This window comes from Ambystoma mexicanum, chromosome 12 (genome assembly GCF_040938575.1).
Source record: "Ambystoma mexicanum isolate Mex_15411 chromosome 12, UKY_AmexF1_1, whole genome shotgun sequence".
Lineage (NCBI taxonomy): Eukaryota > Metazoa > Chordata > Amphibia > Caudata > Ambystomatidae > Ambystoma > Ambystoma mexicanum.
In genome coordinates, this window is record NC_090936.1 from 644340338 (window position 1) to 644361089 (window position 20752).

The window sequence follows — 20752 nt, forward strand, 5'->3', positions numbered from 1 at the left end:
CGTTTGGATTCTTCTGATAGTAGCTTTAGTTGATCCTAAGTAGAGGGCATTGCAACAGTCCAGACAAGACAGGACTAGGGCTCTGGCCAAGATGGTGCAGCTACTGTCAGAGAGAAAAGGCTTACCGGTGCAAATAAGTTTTCACGTGTAGGCCGTGGAGGACGCTAAAGAGTTGACCTGTTTGGTAAATAAAAGGTTTGAGTCCAGATAAAAACCTAGTGTTTTTACCTCATGTTCAACCTTAATGCAATTGCCATCGATTATGAATGAGGAGTAGTCGGATCCTATTTTTTTTAGGTTAGATGGGGTGGCCAGGATAATGAGTTCAGTTTTATCATCATTCAGGCATAGACCATGAGAGTATGCTAGTCACTACAGTGAGTAACTTATAATTTTCTGTCCCATCATATTGCTGGGCTGAGCCCTACTGGTTCCTTACGAATTATACTAATATCAAGATCCTGCTGTCTCCTCCTTCGTTCTAGTTCTTTGTGTAATTCTCTTCGATTTCTCGCCTCTCTTCTAATTCTCTCCTCCTCCTGTCTTTGTTCTTCTCTCCTCACTCCTTCCCATGTTTCCTGTTCTTCCCTTCGTGTCTGCATCCTTTTGTCCCATTTCTGCTCTTCCTCCTCCTCTCTCTTGTATCCCTATCTTCTATTGCTCTCTGCCTATTGTCATACTTTCTTCGTACTCCTGCCCACTCTTCCTTTTTGTCTTGCTCCTCCTGATGCATCTGTTCTCGTCCCTCCCTGCTCTTTCTTTTATGCTCATCTTCCTTCAATCTCTTTTCTCGTCCCCTGCCTTTTCTATCCTGTTCGTCTTTATCTTCTCTTTGCCTAACTTCCTCAATGCTTTTCTGATCTAGCTTGAGCAATATCGGTCCTCCCATCCATTTGTTCTGCACGAGTGTTTCCTCATCAGCTTTACCCATCTGCCCTTTCCATTTCTTAATCTCCCTTTCTTTTTCTGTCGCTACATTCGATCGTTCACTCTTCTCTTCTTTGTCTTGTATAATCTTAAAGATCTCTTCTTTTTCTCTTATTCTCCTCTGGACTATCGTCACTGCTATAAGCTGCGGTTCGTATATCAGGTTACTATACCCTGTTGTTGCTTTCAGTTCCTTTAAAGGATACAACCCTACTTCTTCCGCACTAACACCTTTTACTTCAGACGAGCTAAGCATCCACTCCTCAGGTGACAAATCTTCCCTCTCTTCCTGGTACATTTTACAGAGCTCCAGGATAGCTAATCTTTTCTCTAATTTCTTCCCTGTGTACGCAGCATGCAAGTATGTGGTCATGTGTTGCAATACCGATTTTGAAAGCAATCCCCCTTGTGGCCATGGCATGAACATTTTATCTGCTGTGCCTTTCACCCATTGCGCACTATACTGTTTGAGCTTGGGCATGTGTTTTGGCAGTGTCTTACATAAGTGCATAAGAGGAGTGTCTCCCATTATGACAAGTCTCAATTGACTGTCAATACTTACCAGACTTTATAAAATACTCTCACCACTTTTTCAATACTTTTAAAACCACAAAATTGAGCATGCACCAACAATCACTGCTCAAGCCTCTACTTTCTCAATTTTCTATGTCTACCTCTGGATTGGTAGCAACCACTTCACTAGATAGTCACTATAGCTTCTTGACTTCGTCTCAATTCCTTCACAACTTTTATCGCTCCTTGACACCTTTAATTAATACACAATATACACACTAGTCAAGTTCACACATTAATAAAAACACCCCATGATCACCTTTTGTCCTCTTGCCTTTTCTTAATACCCTGTACAGCGTTTGAGATGTCACCTTACATGGACCTGTTTGTGCGTTATATATTTCACTCTACTCTGACTGGAGTTTGAGACGTCTCCTTCTGAAAAACTCCCCTGAACCAGGTCTCTAGGCGCTATTCTGTCTTCACACAATGTTTTCCTTTACTCAAAAATTACCACAACCCTGTCCCCTTAATTTGCACTTCCCCTTCGTCGACTCACCATTAGTTCATTAATCGACTCGAGGCCTTCGGTACCGTCTCCTCCTCCAACCGCCACTTCGCCTTCGGTCCGCAGAGCGCCCGTGGAAACCCTGCAGGGATTTCATTAAAGGGGGACCTGCCCTTCGTCTCGGTTCTTCGTGGAAGATTTTTATTTGGCCGCTGTCCACAGAAAACCTTGCGATCTTCTGGCTTAATGGCGGAGGATGCACGATCGTATGAAATTCTGGAGCTGAACTAATTTGGCTCTTTAAACCATCGGACACTGCTACCAGGTGAACAGAAGGCCTTTTGGGTAGCTTGTCATGCAGTGGATGGGAAGCAGAGTAACTCTTACAGCAAATAATAGAACCAACTCAGGAAGATGGCAAAGGTTTCTGTTTTAATATCAATTGTCTAAAACAGGGAGTTATAATGGACATCAACGGGTGTCGCATGAGCTCTCGGCACGTCGTACAAAAAATTATATTTATATAGTAAAAATTCATCATACGTGACCTACTACGTGGCAAATAAGAGAAACCTACGAGGGGTTGAGATACGTTCAAGGGGAACATCGAAGTATATTTTCTGGGGTTGGGTTGTGATTGGACATCTTCTGTCAGGTGGACATCTTATGTCCACCTCTAGTGCAAGTAATCTTCATCAACATTAGGTATATCATTGTCTCTTAAACTATAAGGCCCTTCATTATACAGCCCTCTATAATTGGTGTGACTTTCTGGAACATTCAGCTCACTAGCGGCACGTAAGCTCATACCCCAGGTGCCAGGAGGTGGACTTGACTGTACCTCCCCACGCAATTAGCCCAGCATCTCATCACCCATGCCTTCTGCCATGAAGATTATCTTTGAACTTGGCCTTGAAAGTATCCTTGTCTCTGGGAATATAAGGGAGTGCGGGCACGCACTATTGTTGTTTTCAAACTCCTTGCCCAACTCTATTTCCATCCTTGGCCCACGTGACAGGAAACCACGATTTGGTTCATTTTTCAGTCTTTAATTGTCTTCAATGAATACAACTTGGCACTCATGGTGTTCTTTCTTTGCACCTTCAGAAGGGATGATTCAGCATCTCACAATTTCTGTCTTCAAGAATAGATAACCAGTTCTTGGCTGCTTCAGACTTGACACCAGTCTAGACAGCGCTTCCAGACTCATCAATGATCTCGGCTAATTCTTTGTTGCAACACAGCTCTCGGCGCTTTTCGCCATGAGTTTGAGCTTACTAAAGTTATGACACGGATGTCCAGTTTCTATATAATGGCAGCTTCACCTGCAGTCTACTCACTACTCATTGTCAGCGCCTAAGATTACTTGATCTACTTGCATTACAGCATCTGTACAGTTATTGTAACGCTCACCTGGTTCCCACGGAGGCGCGGCGTCCAAGGCGCAGAACTCTGAAGATGGACAGGAAGAGCCCCTCTATTCTGGCTTCCCTGGCTCGTTGGATACCCTCCTGTGCGTGAAAAGGGAGTATTACCAACTGTGGAACAATGCTCAAGCCTCCCACTCCCTTCCAACCCTCCACGATACCTCCTCCACGATTCCCCGTGAAGCCTCACCTTAGGGTTTGGAAGGATGAGCTCTCCATCCTGCTTCTGATGCAGGGGCGCGTCGAAACCCAGTGACTTCACTGGATTGAGGATTGATGGGAGTTCAGGTAAGCTTGACTGTTCAGGTAAGGCGCTGTAAAAGTTCTGTTCAAAAGTTCAAGCTTAATGATAATGTTCGTTGTCTAATTGCAGCAAGCGCTAATGCTTATGTCTTTTTCCCCTTAGGGGCCGGGGTTCGGAGTGCCGGAGATATGGCGCCGACCCGAAGTGAAACAGTTCTGGATGAGCGCTCAGGTAATGTCTTTGCATTCGCTCATTCAATGTCTTTGTCTTTTTTCCCCATAGGGGCCGGGGTCCGGAGATGCCAGGAAGCGGCAGGACCCGAAATGCAGTGGGAATAATCCAACAGGTAGGACTTAAAAGGAAACTGAGCTTTCCTTATTCCTTTTCTCACTCTCACCTTTGTTCTTGTCTTTTTTCCTCTAGGCGCCGGGGCGTAGCTGAATCCGGAAGATCGCTGCTGAAGATGGAAGCGCCTTGCAAAGGTGAGTAAAATGCAGCGCTGCAGCGATCGAAACGAAATGCCTTTAAAATGATGTCTTCCTTTTCAGGGCCGTTGGAGAAATGACTCCGGGATGCAGATTTAGCAGGTAAGGGCTTTTCTTCTCCTATTCTCTTCCTTTCTCCCCTTGCAGGTGTTCCAGGGTGCTGGCAGGCGTGGCTGAAGTCAGGATGCAGGAGCTGACACGGTGAGCGTCCAGCTGCTAGGTGCAGAACAACGCGAAGCATGTGTGGCTGTTCGGGTGGGGTTTAAATAGCCTTGGAAGAAGTTCCTGGTATGTATCCTTCCACCAATCAGGTATGTATCCTTCCCCGACCACACCCGGGTGGTGAAGTAGTCCTACAGGTTAAGTAGTCCCATTCAGGCCTCAAGAGGGCCTGGATGAAGCAGCAAGGTCTGCATCAGGTAAGTGTGCACCCAAGCACTTAAACACATATCCTCTTCTATGAGCCTGGCGCCTAAGGCGCCAGGACTGGGGTCCGCTATGAGCCTGGCGCCTAAGGCGCCAGGACTGAGTCCAAAGGGCCCCGACTTGGGCCCGCTGAGACTTCCCTGGGGAAAATGATGTCTGCCTCTGGGGTTGCTGGGCCCGGCCTGGCTCCTTAGAGGTAGGCATCATGACAGTTATTGAATGACTTGCATTTTCTAGCGGTCTTTACACATACAATCTTCTTTTTGCATATGAAAGTTTACTTGATTCCTTACTTTGTCATCAGTTTCTATAAGGTCTGTACATTCTTTTCTTTAGCCAGTCTTCTCAGTGCATCATGCTCATCTCTTTCGTTCACTTTCATATTCCTTCGGGGATCTCCTTCCTCAGATTGTCATCTCTTTGGGGGCACATTAAATAGGGTTTTCTTAGTGGATACCTTTTCTCGAATATCTATCGTGGAATGGTCCCAACTGCTGGCGTCAAGCATGGCACCATTTCAGGCTTCCGGCCTACAGATGGTCGGGGGGTGGGACTTCCTGTAGAGGTAATTAGCTGCTCCTCTACAATGGTATTGTTCCCACGGTATGTTGTGAACTGTACATGCAGGTTTTTATTGAGCCCATCAATGTTTTGGATGCAATTGGGGACGCCGCCTTCTGGGCCTTGGATCGTCTCTCTCTGGGGAAACAACACATGGTAGTATTTAGTGTAGAAGGAACTAAAAGGCAAACTTAAGTGTTGGCTTGTAGAAGGGTAGGATAATAGGTGAATTAAAATGGAGGAAAGCATTGTTTCCTGCTAGGGCACCACTGACCTTGTTAGTACCCCCTATGGGGTGGGGGCTTTGGAATAAGAAGTTCTGTTTGGTATTTCGGGCTGTCAAGGAGCCGTTGATGCTGTGAATGGAAGTGCCACTGAAGACATTGATGCGGGAGCTCGGTCCTGGGAGCTCTCTGTAAGGTGACAGAAAAACAGGAAGGGGGACTGATGTAACAAGGGTGCCTGTAGTTCATGTAGCAATAAATGGAGTGCAGGAGCTAATGAAAGCTCCCGACGGTTTCTAAGGCAGCAGAATTTGAAAGTCAAAGATGCGCGTACCTGTAGCCTTTTAGGGCACACTTAAGGTATATGCCGTAGAATGTGGACCTGGTGCACCCTGGATCAAGAGAAGTTGTGAACCGTAGTCTGCTGGAAAAAAGTATGGCAGCGGTTAATAGCGGGATGGGTCGGCTGCAGGCAACGAGACGAGGGTTAAAGGAATCTTACCTTCTAACACGGATGGAAAATAACGACAACCCGTTTGCTGCTGTACGCGTCCTTAATGCGCCCGTTGCTGGGGCAACGGAGCTAGCGGTGGCGAGAGCACGCATGCATGTTAAGTTAGTGATAACTACACGATGGAAACGCGCATGCTCAACCTAAATCTGGGCAGTGTTGTGTCTGAGAGCTACCATAACAACCGGCTCATGACGAGTGGCCCTGGAGTTGACTGTGGCACCAATGGTCTGGGATTACATGATCATGGTGTAAGCACGCTGACTCTAACATGAGGAGCTGCTAGTAGTGGGGGAGATGACATATCACTAGTAGGTGCTGGGTGTAGTGTCCCCAGCAAATGTGGGAAAAGGGAGACATCTGGGAGGAACTGGTCAGCTATATAGACTCACTTGCTTTTCCTTGTTGAGTCTTGTGCAAACAGATTGCAATTTGAATATCTACCATCCTTCCTTGTGGTTAAGAGCATTACTGACATTTGTTTTGTTTTCTACTTTATTGGTCACCCACCTTCTAATGTCGTCTTGGCTGTGTTGGTGTTCGATGAAGTGGGAAACCATAGGGGCAGCTTGAGTCTTGCATTGTATCCTGGTGCGATGTTCCCCAATCCTCTCGTTAACCGACCTAGTGGTTTGGCACACGTATCTGATGCCGCAAGGGCACTCTATGATGTAGATGACATTCATGGTTTTGCAATTGGAAACATTTCTCAAAGTCCAAACTTTTCCTGCTACTTCAAAGGTTTTGGTTTTCCTGGTAAATTTGCATACAGAGTAAGCCCCGCAGGGATGATGACCTGAGATTTCTCTAAGGTCCCAAAATGTAGTTCTAGTAGGTTTCTTGGTAAGCCTGGCATGGGTGAGGTACTCACTGAGATTTGTGGATCTTTTGAGAGACATCCTTGAGTAAGGTTTGTCCGGAATATTAAGCTGGACCAGCAGCCAGAATTGCTTGATAATCTGTTTTATCTTGGTCGTATCAGGGCCCTAGATAGACACACAGGTGATGATATCCTGGCTGGTGGACATGATGGTAGGTTGCAATACTGCTTCTCTTGGAGTATGTAGTGCTCTCTTCTAGGTGTTTTTGAGAAGTTTTCAAGGGTATCCTCTGACCTGCATCCTGGACTCTAGGTAACGGGCATGATGCCTGTATTGGGAGGTCCCAATGCAGTTTCTCCTTAGTCGCAAGAATTGACCATAAGGTAGACTGTCCTTGAGGTTCTTAGACTGACTGCACCTGTAAAGGAGTAGTGTATTTCGGTCGGTGCCCTTCTTGTACAGAATGCATGCTATTTTGGCATCTTGGACCATGATGGTTAAATCTAGAAAGTTGATGGAAACAGGACTGCTAGTAATGGTGAATTGTATTTCTGGGGTTTGAGTGTTGAGCCAAGTGTGAAATGTGTTCAGTGCTGTGGGATTCCCTTTCCAGATAAAGATGATGTCAAATATGTACCTCATCTACTAACTGATGTTATCCATGAATGGGTTGGTCTCGTTGAGGAGATAGGATTTTTCCTACTCTGCCATATAAATGACCGCCAGGCTGGGTGCAAATGCTGCCTCCATAGCTGTACCACAAATTTGCAGATGTCATCAAATGTGAAATAGCTTTGAGTGAGGGTCACTTCCAAGAGTTCCACAATGAGGTTCACAGGTACTCTCCTTTGGGTCATATGGTGTGTGAGGTGTTCCCTTACACACTCCAGGGGTATGCCTTGGGGAATACTCGTGTATAGGGCTCTTATGTCCATCGTGACGAAGGTGTCTTCGGACGGGTTGCACAGTGTGTCCTCGAAAACCTTGATGGTAGAGATGGTGTCTCGAAGATATGTGGGGGTTTGTTGGCTTGAGGAAGTGATCTATACATTTGCAAACAGGCCCGAGAATGGAGCCGCATCCTGAGACTTACATAGAGCCTCCCAGGACCGAGTGAGCATTACTGTTCCTGCATCAATGTCATCAGTGGCACTTACATGCACAGCATCAACGGCTCCTTGACAGCCCGATATACCAAACAGAACTTCTTATTCCAAAATCCCCTTCCCCTTCTGGGGGGTACTAACAAAGTCAGTGGTGCCCTAGCAGGAAACGATGCTTTCCTCCATTTTAATTCACTGATTATCATACCCTTCATTAAGCCAACACTAAAGTATGCCTTTTAGCTCCTATCTCACTAAATACTACTGTGTGCTCTTTCCCCAGAGAGACACGCTCCAAGGCCCAGAAGAAGGCATCCCCAATTGAAGGCAAAACATTGATGAACTCAGTAATAACCTACACGTAGAGTCCACACCATGCAGAGGGAACAATACCCTGACGCAGACCCAGGATTGGTCACTTCTTGTATGCACTTGACATATGTTAGGTCATAAAATAAGATACACACATTGACTCAATAATGTTGTTGAATTGTTGTTCTATGTTTAGTATGCTTGTGTCGTAATATTTCTTTTGTTTCAAGTATCATCTATACGCACCGTTGTGCTAAAAACGTGTGTGTTTTACATATCATACACCATTGTTTTATCACTATTGTATGTTTTGTCTTGAATGCATAAACACGTAAGGAAAAACAGGTGTTAAAATTGCTCAAAAAGAAAATAGCAGTGAGAGGAAAACCAAATATAATGAAAAAAGCAGTTAACCAATTTATGAGTATATGTAAAGAGAAATAAAACTGATTCAGCCAATTCAGAAGGTCGGTTTACACAAAGTCTGTTGTAGAGAACCATGTACAACACTATGAACCTAATACCAGGCCTTTGAAGGGTTTGCATGGCTGACTCATCCCAGCCATCTTCTTAGAGAATCGTTACATACATCAATGATTGTATGTGAAACGAGCAAGTGGCAGGACACTTTGCGTTTCATATCTTTGTTCAGCCCTCAGTCCTTCCACTCAGGGGCTCCCCTCTAGTTATCTACGCTGACTGGCGAGTGTCTGGACTCGCCTGCCGGACTCCTGCACTGGGGCTCCATGCCCCAGAGGGCTTTTTTGTTTTCTTAAAGCTGTAGCTCCCGCACACTCCAGCACAATGGAAAAGCAGCAAAGCACACTGATCCCAGTGCTTGCACTGCTTTTATGCGAGTGATTGACTCGCCTGCTGGTCTCCTGCGCCAGCGCTACACACCCGCAGAGGGTTATGTTTTCTTAAAGCTGTAGCTCCCGCAAACTCCCAACACAATTCAAAAGCAGCAAAGCACAGATATGCATTTTGTGGCCAGTATATCAACATTTGAGGCCATCAACCTCTTTTAAAATGCAATTTGTTTGTTTTTGTGGCAAGTCATAAAATATAACACATAAGAATATTGTCATGCACAATGAAATTCTGTAATAATTTCTGTGTTTACAAGCAGCTTGTATATTTTTTGATTTCCTGTTCTATGTTTGCTATATATGGAGCATCATTATTTGTGCATTATGTCAAAACATTTATTTATAATCTTCATTAGGAACCATCAAAAGACGATGCATCTAGCAAACCTACTCCTGTCAAAGTTAATCGAACAAGGCAGAGACGATGTTTTTCCAGAAGTAGGACTCACATTGGACAACAACGACGGCGTCACAGAACTATTAGCTCCTGTTCAGATGTCCAGCCGTCCTCACCTGATGTAGAGATTACTTTACAGCAAAATGAAATTGAAAACATTGAATTTATAGCGGAACCAGAACTTGAACATATTCCAAGTGATCCAGAACTAGTTTCAGAAACGGAAACCCTGTCACTAAGTAAATATACTTCAAAGTACCCGAAGACAAAAAAGGTATGTTGTTTTTGGATCCATACAAAATAACAAGCAATGCAAATACTTAAATGGATTGGACATTATCAGATTTACTTTTGATAGCTGCATCATCTCTGCATTGATAACTCTGATAAAGTTGACGTGCATTACATATTTCATTTTGAATAAAATTTAACAATCATTGCAATTTTAATCTTTTTACAAAATATAAATTTAATTTCTATACAACCAAGTCAGAATCTGAATAAGAAAACTTCATGCCATTACATCTTATTACTCATTTTCCACTATTACAGTATTTCATTCTTGTTATCCACATCATCTCTACCAAGTTTAATCTCATTTAAAAAACGTATTGACGCATACCCCACTGATTTTGAGTATACATGGAATATATACTTCCATAGATCTTCCGGACTCATGTAAAGTCTAGAGTCAAATAGGGTTTTAAAGTGCTTAATTCTTAGGTGCATTAATACATCACATTTTGTAAAGATGTGCTCTAAGGATTCCTCCTCAATATTGCAGAATCGACATGTGATGGTCGCCACTATGTCCTTCGTGCATTAAGCTTTTACAGTTCTCGTATACAATAAAATTCAGTCTCAATCGAATAAGGCCATTACGATGGATGGTGCTGGGAGTTTTTAAGAGATACAATTCAGTGTTACCATAAGCTTTATGAGCAAATGGATTTTGAACAAAACTGTTATACTTGTAACACGATTCTCTACTTTGTATCCAATCCATTTCCCCCATTTTACATTTAGCCTTGTCCGGATTATGAGTAAGTAAATTATCAGTTATGCCAGCAATTTGCATAATTTTCCGCACCTGTAGTTTCCATTGAAAAATATAAACATCATTAGAGTTTTGTATATAACGGGCCAGTTGTACAACAAGACCATTTCTGTTTTTCACTAAAACACATTTCCTGTAAAGCATACACAATTTCCATTTATAATTCGCATGTAAAGATATTAGCCCTACCTTATGCCTTATTAGAGCAACGGGAGCGGATACGGGTAAACATAACAAAGTTTTCAAGTAAAGCCCCTCCTTTTTATCCCAAAAACACTTATTTAGAATTAGTTTGGTTTCCGCTCCATACAACGCAATTGGCATGGCTTTTTGTTTGTAAAAGACTAGAAGAGGAGCAATGGAGAATTTGCAATATTTACCCCTGATGATTTTTGCTTGGGATATCAGATTGTTCCATTTTCGTTGTAAGCTGGAATAATAAGGGGAATCAGACAAATTATTGCTAATATTTAAACCAAAATAAACATATTCACTTACAGTTTCAACCGTCTCTTCATACAATTTCCATTCAATTTTTTAGTTCTTTTCTTACAACTGCCAAATTGGATCACTTGAGTTTTCTTGGTGTTAATAGTCATATTGTTATGTATTGCGTATTTTTCCACAGCACAAAGCATATTTTTAAGACCCATTGGCGTTCTAGATAACAACAGAAGGTCATCGGCATATAACAGCCATTTGACTTCACACAAACCCAACCTCGGGGAGTCAGTTATGATATCATAAAGGTCTTTGCCAATGTCAAGGATGAAGAAATTAAAAATGGCTAATGCAAGAATGCATCCTTGCTTAAGACCTCTGAAACTAGGTATTGAATCAGATAGATTCCCATTGTTGGATAATCTAATTTGCAGTGTGGTTTGCGAATGTAGATCGATGATCCACTTGAGAAGGTTCAAAAGTGGTTCTAAAGTCTACAAAAGCCACATATAAAGGAGATTTTAGTTTGGCATACTTAGCGATGATTGCGTTTACACATAGCAGATTAATCCCTGTGCCTAGACCCTTCACGAAACCTGTTTGCCATGTATCTCTTAATCCTGTGTTATCAAGCCACACATTGAATTCGCGAAGTACCAGGCGTGCAAAAATGTTCACCGGGCAGTCGAGAATGGCTATAGGCCTATAAGAGGCCGAGTCTAATCTATTACCTTTTTTGTATAACGGTATAAGAATGGACTTTCTCCATGAAGGAGGCACGATTCCAGTTCTCATTACTTCTTTAAATATTTGTGTAAGTATACTTTCAAAATGGAAATTGTAAAGATGTAATTACCATGTTTTGAAAGGTTGAGTTTCTCAACCATATCAAATAAAAAAATTAAATTCGATGGATTCGACATTATCAGATTTACTTTTGATAGCTGCATCATCTCTGCATTGATAACTCTGATAAAGTTGACGTGCATAACATATTAGCCCAAAATTTGTACTCTTTATTAGACAGAATGTTTAATCATACTTCTTGTCTAACTAGGATATTGATTGTTCTTACCAGCACTCAGTGGAGGGATTCCCAGTCAATATGTGAAAAGGTGTACTTTGTTAGATGATTTGGTTACAAACAATTCTCAATCAAACTGGCACTCTTGTTTAGTAAGAGCAAACAATCTGTAAGTTCCTCTGTATAATTTAATTAGCCATTTTAATTATTATTTTGTCTTTAGATTTTCATTCCGCACAACACATATTTCAGGATTTGTCCTTTTCTCAATTGCTACATTGAATACACAAACCTACATTACAGTATCAAAGACAGGGTTGGCAAATAAAGGACCGCGAGATTCAGCGCAATGACCTACGTAGTATGGGGTGGTGTGAGAAGCGCTGCAGGTGAATGTAGGAGTGGGGACTTGCCACGTCCTACCACAAATGGAACAGAGAAAGATTGTTTTTACAAACACACTGCGCACACACACAGATTAAATTAAAGTTAGTGTATATTTAATCCGCAAAAACGGTAGCCTGACACGTGTTTCGAGCAACATGCTCTTCTACTGAGGCTGTTGATGGGGTACCCTTTGAATTGGAAACAGGGGTATGTGATCAGTGTAGAAGCAAAAAATATAGGACTGCGGGCTCCACTTAAGATGCTGTTGCAAGAACAAATTGAAAGCGAGTTCGCACTGGGACAGCGTCTCCGCTGTGTATGAGACAGCGTCTCCGCTGTGTATGAGGACAGGCCCAGGCGTCCTCGGAGATCTCCTCGCCCGCCAGGTCGTTCCAGAACCGGCAGAAGCTCCTTCTTCCTTTGAGGTTGTAGGTATTCAGTAGTTTATACACACTGGACACTGCCCCCTTCCTGGACGTCGCAGAGTCTAGCAGCTTCTCAAAAGGGGTCAACTGCCTACTCCGGTTTGGGCCCCATGCTTTGGCGCAAAGGATGCCCTTCAGGCGGAGGTACTCGAAGATGGAGAGTGATCCTTGTCCGAGGGCAGCTTTCAAGTCCTCATAAGGCAGAAATTCGCCTTCTCTGAACATCTGCCCTGCCCACTCCAGGCCCTTATCTGACCAAGTCTGAGAGTTCCTGAACCCCTGCCCTCCTAAGTTGATAGGGTGACCCCAAAGAGAGGACATTGGAGAGGGCCATGTAGTAAGATGGGCGGTGCTGGGGCCCTCTTTCCAGATGTCCCAGAGGACTCCCAGGGTCGGGTGTGATTTTAAGTGTTTCGGGATCGTTTTGCGTGGGGCCCATAGGAGGTCTCTGACCTTTAGGGGGTGAGCGTCCATGTCTTCCAGGTAAGACCAGTATGTTCCCAGCCCCTCTTTCATGTGCTCCAGGAGGACGCGCAGTTGGGCCGTGCAGAAGTATAGGTGGAAATCCGGTAGCCCAAATCCCCCCTCCTCCCTTGGCAGGGTCAGCGTAGCCCTTCCGGTTCTCGGGGTTTTCCCTTGCCATACAAAGTCTCGTACCCCGTTCTGCAAATCTCTGAAGCTCTGTGCTGGGACTCTAGTCGGGAGTGCAGTGAAGAGGTACAGGAGCCGAGGGAGTACGTTCATTTTGATTGCGGTCATTCGGCCGTACCAAGAGAGGATCATCTTCCCCCATCTCCTCAAATCTGAAGTGATCACCGCAATCATGGGGTTATAGTTGGCTGCTCCTAAATTCGCTAGATCCCTGGTGAGAAGTACCCCCAGATATTTTATGGCAACCTTACCCACCTTAATCCCGTGAAACCTAACCAAGGGGTCTAGCACTGGGTCTGTTGTTCTCATTGGTAGCATGACGGATTTCCCCGTGTTAATTTTTAGGCCAGAAAAGCGACCAAACGCAGAGATCAGGGCCAGGAAGGGGGGGAGTGAGGAGCCCGGGTCCACCAGGTAGGCCAGGACATCGTCCGCAAATAGGGAGAGCTTAAATTCCACCTCGCCCCTTTTGATACCTCTGATATCTGGGCTGGCTCTGACCGCTATTGCCAACGCCTCCATCGTAAGGACGTATATCAGGGGAGAGAGTGGGCATCCCTGCCTTGTCCCGCGGGAGAGGGGGAATGATTCAGACAATGTCCCGTTCACCTGTACCCTTGCCGTTGGGGCCCGATAGAGGGCGGTTATCCAAAGCATAATGTGAGTTCCAAAACCCATCCTCCAGAGGAGGAGCTCCATGTAGCGCCACTCCACCCTATCAAAGGCCTTCTCGGAGTCCAGGGAAAGGACGCAGGCGTCCAAGTCCGATGATTGGGCGAAGTGGAGGAGGTCTATTGTTTTGCGGATGTTATCTGACCCCACCTGGTCCCCGTGTACTAATTTCGGCATGATACCTTCCATCCTCCTCCCCACCACCTTGGCCAAGATCTTGACGTCAATATTTAATAGTGATATGGGGCGATAGGAAGAGCAATCCGCTGGGTCCCTTCCCTCTTTGGGCAAGACCGCTATAATAGCTCCCATCATAGATTCTGGGAGGATGTCCCCCTCCAGCACCGCGTTGAAGACCCTTGCAAGGTAAGGGGCCAGAGTGGAGCGAAATCTCTTGTAAAAGAGGACGGAGAAGCCGTCCTCCCCCGGGGTAGTGCCCACCTTCATCCCACTAATCACCTTGTCCACCTCATCCTCGGTTATCGGGCCCTCCAACCCCTCGGATATTTCCCCGGAGAGGGACGGGATCCGTATGGAGTCCAGGAAGTTTTCTATCTGGGTGTCGTCCCCTTCGTATTCGGATGAATAGAGGGTTCTGTAGTATTGCTGGAAAGCCTCTCCTATGTGGGGAGAGTCACATCCCATGAGTCCCCGGGTGTCCCTCACTTCCTTTACCCTCCTGCTTTTCTGTACCTCCCTTAACTTCCAGGCGAGGATCCTGTCCGCCTTGTCCCCTTTCTCATAATATTTTTGCTTAACCATTTGAAGACTCCTCTCCGTTTTGTGTAGGAGGAGGTTTTTTAGCTGGAGCCTATAGTCCGCCAGTGCTGCCACCCGGTCGCGGTCTAGGGGTTGGGTCGGGGATCCCCCCGGTTGGAGACGGGCTATCTTTTCTCGCAGGGCTTTCTCCTGGGCCAATCTCTCCCTCTTCCTTAGGGCACCTATTTTTATGAGGACTCCTCTTAGGGTTGCCTTGAAGGCGTCCCAGAGCGTGTGCGTGGTCACCTCCCCGTTGTCATTAAGCTCAAAGAACTCCGTTATGGAGTCCAAGACCTCCTGAGCAATGACCTCATCCTTTAGCAGGGCGTCATTACATTTCCAGCGCCCTTTGCTTTCCCTATTCCAGCCTATTGTGATGCTGATGCGGGCCATGTCGTGGTCCGACCAGGGGACTGGGTCTATCCTGAAGCCTGATACAAACGGGCAAAGGCTGTCGTCTGTTAGGATGTAATCTATCCTGGAGAATGAATTATGTATGGCTGAGTGGTAAGTGAAAGAGGGGATCCCTGTCCTAGGGGTCGGGATAGTATCTATCAGGCCCAGGTCCTCATTTACTCTCCGGAAGCTCTGTGCCATGGCCTCTTCTATGGGCCTGGGGTTGAGGGGGCCCATCCGCTTCCTATCCAAGGTGGGATCCAGGACCATGTTGAAGTCACCTCCCACCACTAGTGGGCCCTGCATGAATAGCCTGAGCTTGTCCCTGGTTTCCTCCCAGAATTGGGCCTGGTTTTCGTTCGGGCCGTACACCACCGCCAGGGTGATGGAGGCCCCCTGTAGGGTGCCCCGTATCAGCAGTTAACGGCCTTCAGGATCCTTCAAGATCGCCTCCTTCTCGAACCCTACGTTCCTTCCTATTAATATGGCCACCCCCCTTTTCTTAGACCTGTGGGAAGCGTGATAGACCTCCTCAATTCCACCCCCCTGCAGCCTGGGCTCCTTCCCCCTAGCCCAGTGTGACTCTTGGACAAACAGTAAGTCTAGTTTCGCCCGCTTAAACTCTCTGCAAATCAGAGATCTTTTTGTGGGGGTGTTCAGCCCCCTCACGTTCAGGGTGCCCACTCCCAGGGCCGGATGGCTGTCAGCCATAGTCAATGTTTCCTGCCATACTGGTCAACAACTTCGCATCGGTTCTCCCTTTTCGCTCCCCTTGATTCACCGGTTGGACGCTATTGAAATGAACCCCCAACAGCCCCTCTAACCCTCTCCCCAACAAACAAACCCCAACTTGGTCATAAACCCCCACCCCCTCCCCCGGCGTCCAGCCAGATAGTTCTGCCACTACTGGCTTTTTGGCCGGACCACCAGCCTGCCCCTCTCGGCCAGGCAATCATTGTGGAATCTCTTTCGTGTGAGCCCCCCCCGATTTCTTTCCCCTAATTGCCCCCTTTTGTACTTGCTGTTCAGCCCGATTCTGGAACGTTCTTGCCTTTCGGCAGTCCCCGGGTTACTGCCTTGTAGTTAGTCTGCTAACTCCGGTCATCCCGGGAGACCGGTCTTTCGCGCCAGTGCTGGCTGGGACCCCTTGGTAATCATCCCTCCGAGTCATTTCGCTCTGCCTCTTTCGCTGGTGAGGGTGTGTTCATTTTTCTAAATTTCCGTGCCCCAGATTTCTTTCTCCTTTCGCTCGCCGGGCCCGGGCCGCTTGCTCCGCCCGTCGCCGGTCCTGATGGCTCCCTTCGGGGGGGCGGGTCCACCACATAGTCCTGGATGGCTCCTTTGATGTCCTCCTCAGTGGTCAGCGTCGTCCTTTGGCCCTGATATTCGAAGGTCAGGGAGAAGGGGAAGCCCCATCTATATCGTACTCCCTTGTCCTTCAGCAGCTGTGTGAGGGGGCGGCACATCCTGCGTTTGGAAAGAGTGTATGCAGAGAGGTCTTGAAAAATGGAGACCTGCGAGTTATTGTACGTTATCTCTTGAGTCTTCCTGGCTGCTTCCAGTACCCGTGTTTTCTCTAGGTAGTAGTGGAACCGGACCAAGATCGAGCGAGGGCCCCCTGCTCGTCCTCCCGCCCTGTGTACCCGGTCAAATGTGAGTTCAGCGGTCATCTCCTCTTCGAAGAGGAGGGCTATTATGCTCCGCACCATTCTGGTAAGCTCTCTCTCCGTTTCCCCCTCTGCCTCCGGAACTCCAAAAAACCTGAGGTTGTTTCTTCGTTCCCTATTCTCGAAATCATCCATTTGTCTGGACCTCTCCTCCTCCTTCTTCTCCAGAGCTGACAACCTCATGTTAGTCTCTATCTCCAGGGTTGTTGAGGAGGATTGGTTGGATTCAACCTGCAGGAGTCTGTCCTCCACTTTGTCAACCCGTCGGTCCATCTTCTCAAACTTCTGGGCTATGTCGGAGCGCATGTCTCTAATTTCTTGCAATATGGATGCAAAGCCCCTTTCCATTGCCTCCGTTGCGTGGGTAGTGGCCTCTGAGTGGGCCATCTCCCGGGCACAGGCCGGGTCTCTTCCGTGTGGGCTTGGGTCTCGGAAGCGGTATTTCTGTAGATTCTTTTGCCAGTCCATTCAGTCTCCCCCTGGACGCTCCGTTGGTTGTACTTGGGCTGGGGGGGAGCTCCTGGTGGGTCACTTCGCGGGACCACCTGAGATCGTGGAAGGGCGGGCACATGCCCCGCCTGTCTCGGGCAGGGGCCTCACACCCGGTGACCGCCGGGCCTTCTGTGCCCTGTGTGTCTTCCTTGGGGGGGGCTTGCTTGCCCTTATGTCGCGCTGCTTGGGCCCAAAGCCCTCTCCGGTGGCAGGGCTGGGGGGCCGAGGGGATCCGTCACTTCTTTCTCCTCTCGCTTGCTTCTGCCGTGCCTGGGGGACCCCTCAGGGTGGGCACTCGCCCCGCCGTTCCCCGGCGGGGGCCTCACACCCGGCGTCTTCCGGGCCTTCCTTGCCCCTTGTGTCTTCCTTGCCGCGGGTGGGGTGCCCGACCGTTGAGGCGGCCCGCTCGCGTTGTTGGTCGTGGGGGCGCCTCCCCCCGCTGACTGTGGGGGTGGGGGGGCGGGGAGGCTGCTGTCCGCCCCGTAGACAGCCCGCTACCCCCACCGGGGGTCTCTGAGTCCGCCCCGGGGCTCTCACCTCTTCGTGGCCTGTTCGGGCCGATGCTCCTCTCCTACTCCACTCCCCGGGTCGGGCGCGTCTCCCACGCGATCCTCGCCTTCTCCGTCGGCGGTCCTCACCCCCGGGTGGGTCCCACCGGTTCTCACTCTGCGTTGGCGCCGCGGGGGATGGGTGGTCACCGCGGCGTCGGAGGTCGGCTCTCCCTTGCCTGTCTCCCGTGCGATGGTCCTCGGCTCCGACTTTCGGCTACGCGCCGCCCGGGCCCTCTGACGCACCTCCGCTGCTGGTCCCGCGGGCTTGGATCCGCGGCCCTGAATCTCCGCTTTTCCTGGGTCCTTTGACCCCGCTGTTTCGCTCCACGGGGGCACTAGGGGTTCACCCCGCTCTACCACCCGTTCTTTCGCCTCAGGGGGGTCTATGGGGGGGGCTCAATCCCGATTCGGACCCGGCCGGTGGCGGAGCGCGGAAATCAGGCAGCCATTGCCTGTGCGCCCCCTGGTGGCCTCCGGCCGCTGGGTTTTTAAGGAACGGCATGATGTTATCAGCGTATAATGAAATAATCAATTTGTGAACACATAATTACAGCCCCTTCTCCATGTGGGCCACCCTTAGCCATTCTACCAATGTTTCTATTGCTATTCCAAAGAATAATGGGGAGAGTGGGTAACCCTATCGGGTGCCCCTTTCCAGTGTGACATTTTGGGAGAGTCTACAGTTCATACAATTTCTTTTGAATGGATTGTATCCTCCCACGTATTACTCATCTTGTGATAATTCGTTATCTCCAGCTTCGCTGCTTCAGAATTATTTTTTCGGCAGAGGACGCTGTGCTCGAGGTCGTGGCTTCGACTGTCCCTTGACGGGCTCTGTACCGTATCGACATCACTGATGGTATAAGTAGCTCGAGCCGCGCCCGTTGGCTTCAGTTCCATTTTTCCGATTGCTTTGCTCTCGTGAACAGCGCGCTTCAAGATTTTCTGTCAAGAAAATGTCTTCTTCATCAACCGCTTCGACTCCCAAAACTGGGTTTAAGTGTATCGACTGCGGGTCGAAGATGTCTATCACCGATCCTCACTGTATCTGTCTTTGGTGTCTGGGCTCAGGCCATCGAACCGGCAACTGTGGCTCCTGTCAGTCAATGACGTAGAAGGCCCTCCGTGAGAGGAAAAGTAAGTTAGTGGTGGGGCGGGAGGCGTCGAAAGGCTCTTCGAAAGCCTTGTCAAAAAAACATAAGAAATCGTCCGATTCAAAAGAATCGGAACATCGTAAAAAACATTCGAAGAGATTACGATCTCTAGCAGGTCGAGACGATCTTCTTCGTCTCCTTCTAAAAATCTAAAAAGGAGACATAGATCTCCATCGTCATCATCCGATACATCGACGGAATTAGTTCGATGCCCAACAAGATTGGATTCCCCTTCAAAATGGGAGAGTTTATAAGAAAAATGATGCAGGTCTTTGAGAACGCGACCTCGACCCCCTCAAAGAAACCTCAGAAAAGCCAGACCCTGGTCGCTCCACAGGACGACACAGGGAAGTCGGGAACTATGGCAGTAAAACCCAGTAGTACCCATAAAACTTGAGTCGACAAATCGTCGAGAGACCCTCGAGGAGCTAGTGTTTCTCAGATCCCTCATAAAAGGCAGAAATTGGCGAAGTCGAGTGCAACTTTGTCAACGCCATCGGCGCCGACAGCTTCAACAACGAAGCCTATATTATCCTCGACGCCTTTATCGAAGGCTTCCTCGAGTGTGTTGAAGGTTCCTTTGACCCCTTCGAAGAAAACACCTATTCCTTCGATGAAAAATCAGGAGGAAGAGAGAAGGTTTACACCTTTACCCAAATCGGATTTTTTTAGGTCCATGTCTTCAATTCTTGAAGAATCGGGCTCAGAGGAGGAATATGTCACTCCTTTGGAGTAAAATATGGCACTAGACAAGTTCCAGAAGAACTTATAAACCCTGAAACAAAAATGAGAGACCTATGTGAAACTCTGCATTCTGCTAGTGGTGTGGACACATTACCTGAATTGGAGTTTGCTGCACCTGATCCTGCAGAACACGCAGACTCAGGGTATAGGAACTTGATGAGTAGGGTGATTGAATATATGGGTTGGGGAAGAGCCTCCCCTACTTTTGAGCAAGACGATATGATGGACATTATAGTCCAGGGACCCCAGAAAAACCCAGTTCTCCCTTTCCATAGGGCGCTCCAAAGAACAGTTGAAAGGAACTGGGAAAAACCTGATAGCATTGCTGCAGTAGACAGCAATCTTCCAAAGAAGTACAGAACTTCTACTTCTGATCCAGAATACCTGAATAGACGCCCTACGCCAGAAAGTCTGGTTATTCAGGCCGCTACTACTTCCAGGCAGACAGCATACCCAACCATACCTCCGGACATGGAGGATAAAAAGGTTTATGCTTGGGCTCGAAAAGTTTTTACTTCGGGTAGCATGGCCTTGAAATCGACCAATGTCACCTGTACCCTGGCCAGGTTCACACATACCCTGTGGGAATGCATTTCGGCGGCGGCTGAACATATTGCGGAAGGCGAGGAAAGGGAAAGCTTCCTGAATAGAGTCAATGACGGGAAGGAGGCAATGGGGGAATGTCTCCAGCCTGGACTGGATACTGCTGATAGTATTAGCAGGTCCATTGCATCAAGCGCAGTGCTAGGCAGATTTGCGTGGTTGAGAAAGTCGGGTTTGCACCAGATGTGCAGACCAGACTTCTCAACATGCCCTTTGATGGCTCGAGGCTGTTTGGTAGTAAGGCTGACGAGAGACTAGAAAAACTACAGACCTCGAAAGCAGCAGCTAAATCCCTTAGTGCCTCCATGCGACAGCCTCAGAAACCCTATTCGGGCTAATTTTCCTGGAGGGGTTGTCCTTTTCGATACTACTGCACTGTTGGTAGAGGAAGAGGACAGGCT

At 47.5% G+C, this 20752-nt stretch overlaps 1 protein-coding gene across 4 annotated transcripts in view; it reads left to right on the forward strand.

Annotated features, from left to right (window-relative positions):
- Window positions 1-20752, forward strand: part of KMT2E (lysine methyltransferase 2E (inactive)) — a 3564841-nt gene that overhangs the window by 2354519 nt on the left and 1189570 nt on the right. For all 4 annotated transcript variants that reach the window (XM_069629119.1, XM_069629120.1, XM_069629118.1 and 1 more), the window contains one exon: window positions 9288-9602. In XM_069629119.1, the coding sequence (XP_069485220.1) occupies window positions 9288-9602 (315 nt within the window). The remainder of the gene's footprint in view (window positions 1-9287; window positions 9603-20752) is intronic.